We start from the raw sequence: 14,573 nt of genomic DNA on the forward strand, positions 1-14,573 counted from the left end.
AAAACAGAATAACAAAAAGCTTATTTTGGGAAGCAGGAGAAAAACGCGTACCATAATTATATTTTTTAAATAATTGAAAAAGAATTCCTAACATGATTATAGAAAAAAAATTGTGCAAAATTTGATAATTTGATGGGTAATAATTATTTTTTTAACTTTGAGCGTGCCGTTATTCTAGTAGCTGATGGTCGGACTCGACGCAACTCTTGCCGGATCGTTTTACGAATGTGTGTAGTCAGTCGGCGCTCAAACGATTTCATCCACAGACGTGAATGGATTCCGGAAGGGAAAATTATTTCATCGTCGTCGTCGCTGGATGGGGAGGAGGAAGAGACGTTGGCGCTCGATTTGAGCAGACTAGAAGACTCTTCCGCCGGAAGGGATGTCGTTGTTTTCGCTGGATCGATGACGGATTCGTGGTGATTGACGTGAAAGTGCTGGACAGTTTCCAGCGAGTCGTTTCTCATTTGGTTGACTCGACGGTAGAGACGCTGTTGTTGCTGGAGCAAAGTCGTCATGTCCGTCAGGACGCCGCGGAGTGCCGACGAGTCGTACGTTTGATGGATGGAACGGGCGTGAGACAGACGCTGCTGGAGTCTCTGCAGCAAATCGTCCGTTTTATCCAGCTCGCCCCGCAACTCTTCCTTGACGTCTTCCAAGTTGTGATTCCAATCGCAAGGATCTTCTTCGTGAGGAAGTTCCTGGGCAAGTGGAGCGGTGGCCATCCGGACCCGGTACGCCTCGGCAGCCAATTGCAGCACAGAGATGATAGGGTCAATCTGGAAATCAAATTTCATTAACCAAAATTCTTCTAAAAGATTAAAAATGATCAACCTCGTGAGTAGTGACCGATTCCGGCATGTCCAGACTGGCCTGTGAGAAAATTGTAGACGGGGGAGGAGTCACGTAGACGGTGGGCAAGACTTGCGAAGCGTTGGCCAGCATTCGACCACTAACGAATCCGCTACTTTGCTCCGATTGCTGGCAGAGAATTTCTTCAGCCGGCTCGGCGGATGCCAACGTTTCCTCGTCGACACACTCCTGTCGACGCAAACTGGACCTTCTCGAGCTGGCCAGACTGGAATTGTGCGATCCGCTGGGCGGCATCATCGTCCCCGATTGAGTGTTGAAATTGTAAGCGCCCTGATTGTTATTAGTGGGCGTGACGGCTGATTCTTCCGACTCGATCAACACTTCCGGCTGGGGCAGTTTCAAAGTGAGTGGCTCCATCGGGTGGTTGGATCCAGGAGGATTTTCAAAACTACTGCATATCGTCGGCCCGGAACTCTTCCGCAGCATCCGCTCGTACAATCTGGCCACAATTCCGGAAGGCCGTCGTGTCGGAGGACCGGCCAGTCCCCTGTAACCGAGTGAACCCGTTTCAAACGTATCGTTCAATTCTTGTTGGGTTAAGAAAAACTGTTCAATATCCACACCACGCATCTGAATTTAAAAATAATATTCCTATTAGGATTTTGGTTTAGTTTTGATTGAATTATGTAATAACCTGAGATGATTGGAGGAAACGTTCTGGTACCCTGTCTAGTCCTTGGGATGGCCCACCAAATCCCATTTGCAAGAGAAGTTCTTCAGCTGATGGAAGGCTGTACTCGTCATCGCACACACCAAACGCATCCATCGTGGACGAATCGAAAGAGAAAGTTCCTTCCGAATTGGTCTTGTCCAAACGTTGAGCTGCAAACGCCGAACGGAGCATTGAGGATCTGTCCTGGCTGACCCTTTCCCTGCAGAAATGATTGGAAATTGGAATTATATTATCAAGAGTTGCAGTCGGTATTTGCACTCACCTGGGTCCTTCAGAAACCACCGATGGTCTGTCCCTGGCTTTCCTCGTGGCCTGGGCCAACTGATAAATGTCTGCTGCATTGTGTTTACCTCCACCATTGTGGAGTCCGAGGATACCTTTTTTCCTGACGATAAAATCACTACCAGCCAAAACTGCAGGGGAAAAAAAAGTTATCAGCAATCAGGATAAAGATAATGGTGGAATGACACTCACTGGGTTCGTTGTTGGGACTGCAATCTACATTCAGGTTGGCATTGTCTTGGTCACCGGGCAAAGAGGCCACCCACTCCCAGCAAGAGTTGTAGCTGGTGGCGGGGTAGGGGGTTTCGTCATCTTGGCAAATACGTTTACTGATGGTGCAGGTACTCATTGGTAGGACTTGCGCTCGCATTCATCATCAGAGAAGAAGACACCTGCGAGGAGAGAAGCCAAAAATGAAACTGGCAGAGAACACGAAGATTATAAAGAGATGACAAATTTTTACCTCACCACCTGTTTGATCAACTGTTTATTTCCTGTTGGCCTTGGACACCTGTTGCACTGCAAGATCTCTCCAGCTGTCGCCTGTAAATTCAGCCTGAAACGTCAAACAAGATGGCCCCTGCTTTCCCCGATATGACAGGGACTGAACTAAATAGAATCAAGAGTCGATTTGGGGCTTATCTTTTGCCCATTTAACGGGTTTTTTTCTTTCCCTATCGCAACACACACAGACACACACACAGCTGATGAAGTGGCTGGTTGCGGGAGGCCGGAAGCTGAATCAGCTGTTTCTCAACTTGAGATGGCGCAACGTGTCAATGTTGCGATACGAATCGTTTTCCACTGGGGCGCCACCGCCCCAGTGCCGTTTAAAACAGACAAAATTATTCAAAAAAATAAAACCAATTTTATTTTAAAATTTTAAAATTAAAAATACTTAATAAAAATAAAATGGCGCGGTGTTGTCAAGTGCATCACACACGGACGAAAGTCCCACCGACCTGTTTTTTTTAATTTCTTGTGCAAGACTTCCGTCTCTCGAAAACAGAGAAAACTTTTCAACATTTTAAAAAATGAACTAAATCGAAAGATGCTCCGTCGTCGAGAGATGAGAATTCTTGTCGCAAAAATGGGCACGGCCGATGGAAGACTCTTGTCCGGAGGTGACGAAAACACTTCAAAATTGACTCGATGATTATCTCTGATTATTATGAGGAGCTTCACAAGAAGAAGATGATGTCGCGGATGCTGCCGATGCGAGACTAAGGGCCAATGCAGTCGAGGATTGCATTCTCTTTCTTGCTGTTGGGTCTCGTTTGTTGTTTTGTGAATTTCTCTCCTTGTGAGCTGCTGCTGCTAGTCCCATCTTTGATGCCCTACTATCTCTCCTCCTTCCCCTACGGTTGAAAGTGCCGGGCCAGCAGCGGAAAAAAGGCGAGTCTTGGGGCCGAGTTTGTGACGTCATTCCAACCAACACCTATAACCGAACGTGAGCCCTACTAAAACATTTCTCTCTTCTCTCAAAGCCCAAATGCTCAAGCGACAGCACATGGCTGTCAGTCTTGTGCGTATGTTGTACAACATTCGTTCGGTTGAATAATACAACAAGGAGAAGGAGGAGAGAACTGGGGGCATCCGGCGTGAGGCGGCCGCCTTATTTGGGGGAAAAGCCGGATCTTATACTACTCTTTTCTCCAAAGGCCCTCAATTTTTACAATTCGTTTTCTCTTTTTCTTAACTTCTTCTTCTTGGCGACTCTGCTGTCATGTGGGAGCCAATCAATCCGGTAGTTACGTCACGCCGATTTTATTAATTATGGGCTCCATTCAACTTGATGATTCAATGGAATTTTAGTGTTTTCTTTATCTGTCCAATGGCCTGTTGGGAGTAGACACACAAAACTGGGCGACATCCGTTTTAATTTTTAAAATAAATAAAAATAAATAAAAGAATATTTAGTAATGATTGAGGTGAAAAACCGCTAAGGTATGCCAGGAGAAAGGTGCCTATTTTTCTTTCTCCTTATTTTTTATTCCGGGAGAAAAGAAAAGGGAGTGATCTCTTTCTTTCCATCAGCAGCAGCAGCAGCAGCAGCAGCAGTTGGTATAGTAGAGAATATTAAGGCCCGCGTGAGTAGTCTGGCGTGTTTGAATAGCCAAAAGGGGCGACCAACGACGACGACCGACGATGCGACGGTTCGATAAATAGGACAAGAACCCCAAACTCTTTGGTCGCGTCCTCGTCCTTGCCACCTGTGACCGACATTCCAAACGTTCGTTCGTTCAGCTCACAAGAAAGAAAAGAGAAAACCAGAAGAAGAAGAAAGAAGAAGAAGAGAACGTCCTTGCGCGGTCACTGCACTCGGTCGTCGTCTCTCCCGACGGCGTGGCACACAGCACCTAGACTGACTGCCGGATACGCCCCTATATACCCCGCAACAACCTCCTTAATCTCATCACCGCCAGTTATGTTACGCACTCACCAACACCTTTTATTATTTCATTTTTAATTTGGACCATCTGAATTTTTTCAAGTTAAAACAGGGAAATAATTTCAAGTCTGAATTTTTACCTGATTCTAAACTTTTGGGTTTTTTTCTTTTATTCTTCGACAAATATTTAAAAGAGTCCGAGGAAATAAGAAAACACGACCAATGCTCTCTCTACTAGCTAGCTACTACTCCACTCGGGCTACTCCACTTTCTCCCGGATCTGTCTGCCAGCGGGTCCCCCCCTCCAGTTTAGGAGAAAATAAAAGGGGCTGTTTCACCTTTTTTCGTTGAGTAGAAAAAAGGAACTAAACACGTTCTGAAATCTTTTTTTGAACAAACAAACAGAAAAATGGGCTTCGAGAAAATCGGGTAGAAGGTGCCAACTGCCAAACGATTTTTTTTTTTAAACTGAACGTGTTGTTGACGAGTTGTCATCATCCAGGAGCCGGAAGAGAAATCATTCGCCTACATTTTCCACCTTTTTAAAAAGAATTTTGAAGAGATGAAAAATAATAATGAAAAAAGGTGGAGTGCGTGTTCAACATCTGGAATGACGCCATTTACATTTCTCTTCCTTTTTTTTATTATTTTTCGCCATTTTTTACCACTTAAATTGACAACTGAGAGAGGAATTACGGTCAACATAACACACAAGAGTTTCAAAAAAAAATAGATGAAGAAAAAGATGGTTCGAACTTATACTGTCACCAATGGAGGGAAAGAAAGAAAAATAACACAGGAAAATGAAATGATTTGGGGCTGCTCATTCGGCTTGAATGGTGCTGTAGGCGTAACCGTTCTCTTGCCTCACTTTGCGGTACCACAGGGCGCCAATCACCAGCAAGGCGACCAGCAACAGGCAGCTCAAGGAAGCCAACAGGCTAATGACTAGTTAAAACAAACAGAAATTATGCGGTTTAGTTTCAGGCTTGTCAACTTGTTAACAAGTGACTAACCTAGCATGGTGTCAAAGGTGGAGGCATCAGGCTTCACCAATTTGCACTCGACTTTGATGTCGTCGCTCGTCGCATTTTGGACGAGCTGGAAAAACTTGTCAAGGGGACAGAATCGCGTGCAGCCGGGCAGCGAAAGAACCTCGGGATTCCGCCCATCATCCGACACGTTCTTGTACAAAATCTAATTTAAAAGTTGCATGAAATTTCGAATGATCAAGAAATGTTGCGCAATTGATTTCAAATTCACCTTGACGTAAAAGTCGTTGGGTTTGCGTTCGTGCAGCTCCACCAGGACCATGGACGCGTACGGTGGCTGGATGCCGTTAAAGATGTTGAGGGCAGAAAGAAAAGTGGCCACAGTGACGTCATGAGCCGAATACATGAACAGCTTCCTATTGGGTGGGGTTAGCTTCGACTGGGCGTAAGCGCCCAGATGTTCAACCAACTCCTTCACCAACGGGCCTGTCATTGCACATCATCAATTTGGTTTTACAACAGGGAAATGACGTGAACTTGTGACTCATTTGTCTTACCTCCACGGAGACGCTGCATTTCCAAATTGTAAGCTTTCATCTCGAAACTAAAGTCGGAAAATTCCTTCATTGGACTGGGAAAGTACTTTGTAGTCCATTCGGGCAGCGTCTTGTTGAAACGATCCTGTAAAAAAGGTTTATCATTGTTCATCAATCGATTGATTTTGAAATGAAATATACTTCGATAAAGAGCGTGTCGTAAAGGTATTCGATGTCATCAATCTCTGTCATATTCAGGCCACTCTTGACAGCCAAATAATCCAGCATTTCCTTGTTACTGTCCATGCGTTTGCGAACGTCTGGTGAAGAGTTGAGCTGGGCGAGGAGCTCGTCATAACGAGGGCACTCCGATTCCAACACCAGCAGCAGATCTTAAATGACAAGAAAATTGAAAGAATATTCTCAATTTCACGTGACTTAAATTCAAACTGACCCTGCTCTTTTGCAATAGTGTGGACTGGAATGGGCTGCCAGGCTAGATCTGGATGCCAAGTCTGATTGTCATTGGGCTGGAAGAGTCCCGCCAAATGACATTCTGCACTCATCAAGGTCCTGTCGACATCAGTGGATCTGACGTAAATTTCATCTGGGTTGTAAGTTTCTGAGAGGAAATCTCCATAGCGTTCCCGGTTCAACTGTCCCAGTTTAAAATGCCTCTCTTTGCCTTCCTGTGAGGGAAATGTCAAGATAATTAGGCTTGGAGAAATATGCATGGAGAATGTGAAACTCACTTTGGTCAGCTGGCCCCACGATACAGGCCAATGGGTTAAGTTGAGGTAGGGGTCCAAAGGATATGGTCGCACTGGAGTCCTGTCACCATGACGATACAACTAGAAACAGAAATTAACTTGATAGTTATACATACACGAAACATTTAGACAGAATCAACAAGTTACTACATACCATGTGCACAAGTCTGAGAGTGTTGGTTGCTTTTCCTAAATACTCTGTTTCCCCTGATACACATAGAAACAGGGCGAAACTCAGTGCCAACGTGAACCAGTCCATGTTGTAAATTTACGACAAAGTAGCAAAAATAGGAAAATATTTCGAGGTAAAATCGGTAGTGTCAAAGGAAGGTGAAGGAGTTGCAGTGGACCTGTGGTCGATGGGGTTTAGCAGCGGAGGAAAAACGCCTCACTCTTACTCAGCCCACGACGTTAGATAAAGTGAATTAATGTGTGGGGGTCGATCAACTTTGAAAGAGAAAGGCAAAAAGTGCCGATTGGCGCATTAGCATTTCTTTGTTAGTAATCTGATCTTGATGTGATTTTTGAGACGAGACAAGAATTTTGCAGACGACACATTTGTGTGAAGCGTGTAGTATCAAGTGTAATGTTTGTTGATAGATGGCGTTTTTTGGTGCGGGTTTGAATTCAAACGCAATCTGGGTCTAATATTTTATTTATTTAGTCATTGACAATTCAGTGGCACACATAAATCAAGGTTAGTTAAATTTTCAGAAAATCCCTATAGCTTGTTTCTTTATTTCTTAGATTGTCATCAATAAATTGCGCCAGATGGCAACAATATGATCAGAAATCATGCAGATTGCGTATTGTCGTCGTCTGGTCTGCTTTCTCGTGTGCAGACTCTACAGATTCTGGACATTTGGTTCTTGTTGGATGAGAATTGGTAAACTCTATAAATTGAGAAAGATTCAAATTTTCCCATTGATGTTCCATGGGAGATACAGACAAAAACAATTGGAGTGACAAACGAATAATTCTGGTGAATTCTGATTCTTTCCACATTTCCATGTGGTCATTTTTCAATCCGATTCAATCGTCGTCTCGTAGCCGACTGAAAATGTTTTATTTACCCGTGTAACAGGTAATCCTTTTTATTATTATCAAGATTGCCCACTCATCTGTTAAAAAAATTGTTTAAATACTCATATTTTCTGATCGTATTGACTTATGACATTATCTAATTTCAATTCCCACTTCTAACGTTGCTCGCTAGCCAGTCATTAAAACCTGTTCAACTTCGTTTGTATTGGCAGTTCGCAGTTCGGATAAGTGATTGTGATGTCTAGAGCAAACGAAAGATGTTTGTTTTTTTAATTTTTTACCAATTTTGAAAAAGTCTTTATAAAGACTCCCGTGTTGATAAACAAAGGAGAAACAGGATCACGAGAGAACAATTTTTAATGCCATAGTTTTCAAGGTTTTCGGTGTCGATGTTATTATAGATATCCATATGACACAACTGACTGGCAAGTTAATTTCATTCAATTTCACAGTATTTACCAAAGAGCATTCAGATACAGCCTTGATTTTTGCCAGGTTATCGGGATAGGCAGTTTTATGTAGGATATTAGTGTTTTTGCGAAATAAGGGGGTTATAGGACGATTAATTGGGGTTACATTATGAGATTAGCATATAGCAGGGTGAATTTAAGGTTTACATGCTTCACTTTTAGAATTTTATAGCCAGCTTATATTAAAGATTAAACTTAACTTTAAAAGAGGGTGGCTTATTCACGATGGGAAATTGCATTTAATGAGGTCTTTAAGTAAGCCAAGGATTTTACACTAAATCTAGATAATATGTGAAAATCTTCAACTGTCCCATTTCATTAATAATAACAAAGTCAATTCAATCCAGGAAATATTCTTGCTGCGTCTTCACCTCCCGTCAACTCCGCATTATGGTCAGTGCTCCTGCTGTCGGACGATGTCTATGCCGAAGACTAGGAAAACGTGAGATTGATCCTCACACAGCACACCGCAACCGCCTTTGTTCAGGTCAGTTTCTTAACCAATTATAGTAGTTACACACTACGAAATATTGGATAACGCCACTGGTGCGTCACAAGTTTATTGACAATTGACCATTGAATGAAAGAATAACATTGTTAATACAGAGCAGCCAACGATGCAGTATTTGTAACTTTTAGCGCTGTCGCCCCGTTTAACTTGCTTCTCTAGATCACAGACAATCACAGATAAAGACCACATCAGTGTCTAGATTCTCAAACCGTAAGCGACAAGCGTAAGGCATGGCAATATGAATAAGCGTAAGCGGGAGGAGTAATAACTGAAACAAGTTGAATTATTTTAAAAAGAAATTATTGGGGTTATTGCAGCAGGAGTAGAGGCCTAGAGGGGTTGTTTTGTCAGGCTTCTACTATGTAGACTGCCAATAGAAAAACGAAACAGAAAATCCAGCATAAACAAACGAGAACTTTTATACGGGAAGCTAATAAATTTTTCGTCAGACGATCGACAATCGTGTCGCCTAGTCCGTGTTTGTTGTATCGAGCGTAATCGCGAGCAGTAAGTCCGTTGTCGTCGCAGTCAGTGACGTCCAGTTTTTTAGTATTGAGGAGTAGCTCGATGAGATCCATCGATTCTGCATATATCGCCGCCAAGTGAAGAAGGGTGACTCTATTCCTGTCGGCGATGCCTGGGTCGGCTCCCATTTCAATCAGATGACGAACATTGGTTGAAACAGGGTCGGGTCTCTTGATTGCGTAATAAAGAGGCGTCCTTCCGTCGCTGTCAACTCCGTTGATGTCGCATTGCCCGGTTTTTAGTATGGTGTCGATAAGTTCCGCCGTCTCTTCATTTTTGGCCGCCAAATGCAGTGGAGTGACTTTATTGGTGTTATTGGCAATGCTGCTGGGATCGGCTCCCAGTTGAATTAGGTGAGGAACATTTGTTGTCGCATTAGATCCCGTTATTGCGTAATGGAGTGGTGTCCATCCATCGTTGTCACCTCCGTTGATGTCGAATTCTCCAGTTTCCAGAAAGGCGTTGATCAGATCTGTCGTCTCTTCGCCAGCTGCCGCCAGGTGAAGTGCGTTCGCTCCGTTTTCTCCCCATGTCATCGCGGTAATATCTTGTCCATCTTCTATTAGCAAACGAATCGTTTTCATGTGCGAATCAACCAATGCCGCAATGTTCTCCGGTTCGTGATTGTTTCCTTCTGCCTTCAGCAACACAGTTTTTCCCTTCAACAGATTTGCAATTTCTTCGGCAAGGCCGTGATCGTTGTCCATTGCGTAGTGTAGTGCATTGTTTCCTTCATTGTCTAAATAGTTGACATTTGTGTCTTTATGATTGACGAGTAGTTTGACAATGTCCATTTCTTTTGCATACGTTGCCACCAAATGAAGTGGAGTGAGACCTTCGTTGTTGCGTATGGTGGGATCGGCTCCTTTTTCCAGCAAGTAGCAAGCAGTTGTGACGTTGCTGCCCACTATTGCATAATGGAGAGGTGCGTTTCCATCGTTGTCAATTCCGTTGATGTCGAATTCTCTCGTTTCCCGAATGAATTCGATCAGATCGGTCGTATTTGCATAAATTGATGCCAAATGAAGCGCATTCATTCCATATTCTCCACGTGCTCTGCTGATATCTGCTCCATTTTTCAATAGGCGACGAAGTGTTTCTACGTTCAAACCTGTGATTGCTGAAGCCGGAAATTCCCCGGAAATTCTATCCAATTTATCCTCAATTGGTACTGTATCGTCGCTTAAAATGTTTTCCAATTTGCTGGGCTTTTGATTGCCGAAAGTCCGCATACGTTTTTTTAAGAATTCATTGTTTACTTTGGGTAGTCCGTTTGCTGTGTCCACGGCGCCTTTCTCTTTCAAACGGTTGACAATTTTTTCGCCTTGATTGGTCTCGTTGAACGTTGCGTAATATAGCGCATATTTTCCCCATTTGTCTAAGCGGTTAACATCCACGTCTTTGTGATCGAGTAGTAATTCGACAATGTCCAGGTCTTTTGCAATTTTTGTCGCAAAATGAAGCGGAGTCCATCCATATTTGTCAGCCACATTGGGGTTGGCTCCTTTAGATAACAGGAAGCGAGCGGCAGTCACGTTGGGTGTTGCAATTGCTATATGGAGGGCAGTCCGTCCATATTCAGTTGTAGTTTCATTGATGTCAACTTTTCCACTATCCAGAAGTAATTTGAGAATCTCAGAATCTCTATCGATACCCGCTGCCAGATGAAATGGAGTGAGGCCTTTGTTGTTGCGTATGGTGTGATCGGCTCCTCTTTCCAGCAATGTTCTAACCCTAGTCACGTTGTTGGCGCGTATTGCGAAAAAAAGGGGAGTTTCCTCATCAGATTCTTCTGTCACCTCGTCAGTTTCGGTACTTGGAGGTTTGATGCCCTTTTTTACCAACCGCTCACCTATTTCCATTTCTAGTCCGAGCACGTTAGACATGGCGCAAAAGAAAAGTCTTTCGTCGTTTAAGTACTGTTCAATTTCTCCTTGGTTAATGTTCTGCAATAACAAGTCGATGATTTTCATGTTTATAGCACCAAGTGCAGCCATGTCAAGTGGAGTAAGGCCATCATTGTCTCGACAATGGAGATCGGCTCCCTTTTTGATCAAATGCTCGGCCGTGATTTCATTGGAATAGGCGGCGGCGTAATGAAGTGCAGTCCATCCTTCTTTATCTCGATCGTTGACATCGCCCAGGCCTTTGACTTTTTGAGCTTCCAGCAGTAGATCTATTATAGGGATACCGTCTCTTTGCGTTGCTGCCACATGAAGAGGAGAATCACCCGATTTGCCTACAGCATTGGGATTGGCTCCTTTTTCTAATAATTTTTGAACAGCGATGACGTTGGATGCCAAAGCGGCCCAATGGAGAGCCGTGAATCCGTGTTCGTCCACATCGTCAACGTTGATTTTGTCATGTGCCAGTAGCAAATCGAACATCGCGTCACCATCACTTTGCGTTGCTGCTACATGAAGAGGAGACACACCTTTGTTGGCGAAAATGTTGGGATTGGCTCCTTTTTCTAATAATTTTTGAGCAGCGACGACGTTGGATGCCAAAGCGGCCAAATGGAGAGCCGTTTCTCCGTGTTCGCCTACATCGTCAACTTTGACTTTGCTATGAGCTAGGAGCCAATCGAAGATTTCCGCTTTCATTGTGATCATGGCCGCCCATAGAAGGGCGCTCCAGCCGTGTTTATCGCGCCTCGTGGGATCGGCATTCAGTGGAGGTTCGAGAAGATGTTTGACCATTTTGGTTTTCGAATCCATAATGGCAAAGTGGAGCGGAGTGAGTCCATTGCAGGAGGCGTCGATGTCGTACTTGCCACTCTTTATCATTTTATCAACCAGATCGGTATTTCCCAATAAAAGGAGTTGGAATAAAGGATGACAGTCACAACTGTTAAGGCCTCTTAGGATTTTGATAAAATCCAACATTTTTTGGTTCCAGCCTCTTTCACGAGGAGCAGAGAAAGGGGATTTCCCCTTGTATTTGTATCCTATTTCGGTAATTTGTTGGCCAACGAAAGTGACTAAGGACTGGCAGTTTGAGTAAAAGATGTTGTACTTTTCTGCAATCTTCTGATTGGCCCAAAGGATTTCAAACAGATCTTGAATCGTACCTTTTCCTTTCAAATCTTCTTTGATGGGTTTCGCTTGATCTCGCGTTTGTCCATCTAACTTGTCCTTGACGTTTTCTTTGTTGCGGGATCGTTGCAAGACGATGTATTCTAGGCCTTTTTCTAACGACCACCAGTAGACTTCATCTGTTACACTTGTCGATTTGAAGACGATGAAGACGTGAAATTTCTTGATTTTATCTGACGCTTTCATCATGCTGCTTTGGTAGGCTTCGACTTGAATGATTTTCGATTGTCTGTCGATGTCTTTTAAAACATTCAGCATTTCAGGCATTCTAACTCCAGCTTCATTGATTTTTTTATAAATTTCTTCGTTGATTAGAAAACGAAATAGCGCAGGTTCCGAGATTTCGTGTTTCTCTTCAGGTTTGTTATCAGCATCGGGCACGAAAAGCAACTTGACCTTGAACTCGGCACCAATCCAGCCTTTCACACCCGGGATAATTAGAAGCACCGGCTCGATATAACGGCGTAATACATGTCTTGAGAAGTCTCCCACCTTTTGCCGGTACTTGCCAACGAAATATTTTAATAGTCCAGAAAACACTAAAAATATTAAAATACCAATAATCATAGAATAAGTTAAGTTCATATCAACTTTCCATGTTTCGTGGTCCACGTCAGGTTCACTATCAGCGTCGGGCATGACGAACAATTTTGGCTGGGACTCGGCACCAAATAACTTTCGGATATCTTCAAAACATTTCTTCAAAATATTTCGCCGTGAAAATCAGTTCTCGATTCGAGAATTAACCAAACGGACGTGAAATCGCTGTTTGTCACCAAGGGTGTGGCTCTAATAATACGTGGCAGTTTGGATTGTGCAATCGATGCTGAGTTGCACATTTTGAGGAATTCTTCCTCAAAAAAGAAGAAGATTCTCACATGGGGGAGCCAATGTGAAAGAAAAATGTTTAAAATGTGCTTTGGTCTAATTTGTTACACATAAGTCGCAGGTTATTTTAACGCTTGATTTTATTCATCTGATTAATTATATTTCAAGCAGGAATAATTCTGGCGGAATAAAGCGGCACACGACGCGGTCGTGGAATCTCAAGAGGCTCTGAGGAATTTGATTTTCTGGTTTCATCGTTGAATACGTGCAGATTCCACCAAGTCCGTCCCCATGGCCTATTTCCGCCGGATTTTTCTTCAGTAGCCAAACTCTAGACAGCCCCACTCATCCGCTGGGCAAAGGTATATCCAATCCTGTCACCATTTTCATGCCATTTTTTCGTGTTTGCTTTTACATTTTTAAATATTTATTCCAGGGTCGAGCGTGTGAGGAACATCCTGGCGTTTCAGGTCTTCTGCGTCCATCACGTCTTCGACTTTTTGCCGTCAAGCTCATCACGCAGGCCAAGAAGCGAACATCGAGCGTCGGCGGCAACAGCGCCAGCAGCGATTCGGGCTCTTCCGGCCTGGCCTCTCTCAGTTGCTGGACAACATTTACTGCCCGTCTCCATCGCTGCATCCTGTTCCTCCTCTCTCTTCGCCGGCCGACTCGGATCAGCGAGCCAATGCCGTTGCTGGAAGTCCTTCACCAATTGCCTAATCACAGGTGCGTGCCATTTGTTTCATTTAAATGATTTCATATAGATCGAAATTCTTTATCCGTTTCCTTCTTAGTATTTTGATTGAACATTTAGCCGCCGTGGCTGCCCAGCGCATCTAGGAGGAATTGGACGTCATGAACCCATGAACTGTAAGCCCAGCTCCAAGCTCGACCCGCGTCCAAGAACTTGAAATCGGTGGACGGACTCCTCCTCTTAGGTGCCTAATTACTTCTTTGCACTTTCCCGAATTGCTGATGGCCAGGGTTTTCATCTCATTACTTTAATAAAACAGGAAATTAGCACTCCTACAGTACGTGGTGGACGGCTTTGGTCAGACTTCGTCGCGAGATATCCGCAACGTTTTGAATTTCCCGGGAGGCGTTCCCGCCGCAACAACCGTCACGAATTGAATTCGGTACACAAGTGCTCCCTGCTGGGCTACGAGGACATCCGCGAGCTGCACTACCTCCCACCAGTCCATCATCGCCCTGGAGATCTTCTCTAACGATGCCCGCAACCACCTGCTGGCCTTCCCGCCAAGAGTCCGCTTAGTGTCTACAAGTGGTTGCTGGCCAAGGCCACGGCACTTTCCTATTCAGCCAGCCAGTCGGTATTTAGCCGGCCAAAAGTGGGTGACCGATGTGGAGTAGTCTACCGGCTTGATGGGCGAAACGTCGGTAAAACGACCTGATGCATTACCCAGTGAGATCCTGGTGTCGGGCGACGGGAGGAACCGGATCGTCTGGGATTTGTCGCGTTTGACTTTTTATCCGCCAGTCGACAGGGCAAAGCGCGCCGCGACATCAAAGACTTCGATTCGGTTGACATCTCCATTTGCTCCGGCAATTTTTATTCTTTAGG

The 14,573-nt window shown here is 44.2% G+C and overlaps 3 protein-coding genes across 4 annotated transcripts; all 3 read right to left on the reverse strand.

The window, feature by feature from the left end:
• Positions 1 to 28: 28 nt before the first annotated feature.
• Positions 29 to 2,660, reverse strand: LOC124340441. 2 transcript variants are annotated; one of them, XM_046792966.1, is made up of 6 exons: positions 2,297 to 2,660; positions 2,021 to 2,220; positions 1,809 to 1,959; positions 1,508 to 1,745; positions 835 to 1,443; positions 29 to 779 (listed from the first exon to the last, which is right to left on the reverse strand). In XM_046792966.1, the coding sequence occupies exons 2-6, from the start codon at positions 2,196 to 2,198 to the stop codon at positions 144 to 146; spliced, it is 1,812 nt and encodes a 603-aa protein (XP_046648922.1). In that variant the 5' UTR covers positions 2,199 to 2,220; positions 2,297 to 2,660; the 3' UTR covers positions 29 to 143. The 2 variants fall into 2 exon arrangements, with proteins under 2 accessions (XP_046648922.1, XP_046648921.1); XM_046792965.1 differs by having other exon boundaries at positions 2,292 to 2,660.
• Positions 2,661 to 4,839: 2,179 nt separating this feature from the next.
• Positions 4,840 to 7,065, reverse strand: LOC124340444 (prostatic acid phosphatase-like). Its single transcript, XM_046792968.1, has 8 exons — positions 6,673 to 7,065; positions 6,501 to 6,599; positions 6,203 to 6,437; positions 5,950 to 6,140; positions 5,770 to 5,893; positions 5,484 to 5,698; positions 5,237 to 5,417; positions 4,840 to 5,168 (listed from the first exon to the last, which is right to left on the reverse strand). Exons 1-8 carry the CDS (start codon positions 6,775 to 6,777, stop codon positions 5,044 to 5,046), a joined length of 1,275 nt encoding a protein of 424 aa, XP_046648924.1. The 5' UTR covers positions 6,778 to 7,065; the 3' UTR covers positions 4,840 to 5,043.
• A 1,548-nt stretch (positions 7,066 to 8,613) lies between these two features.
• LOC124340745 (serine/threonine-protein phosphatase 6 regulatory ankyrin repeat subunit A-like) lies at positions 8,614 to 12,802 on the reverse strand. Its single transcript, XM_046793352.1, has one exon. It carries the CDS (start codon positions 12,800 to 12,802, stop codon positions 8,891 to 8,893), a length of 3,912 nt encoding a protein of 1,303 aa, XP_046649308.1. The 3' UTR covers positions 8,614 to 8,890.
• Positions 12,803 to 14,573: the final 1,771 nt, after the last annotated feature.

Source organism: Daphnia pulicaria, chromosome 5 (assembly GCF_021234035.1).
Source record: "Daphnia pulicaria isolate SC F1-1A chromosome 5, SC_F0-13Bv2, whole genome shotgun sequence".
NCBI classification, from domain to species: domain Eukaryota; kingdom Metazoa; phylum Arthropoda; class Branchiopoda; order Diplostraca; family Daphniidae; genus Daphnia; species Daphnia pulicaria.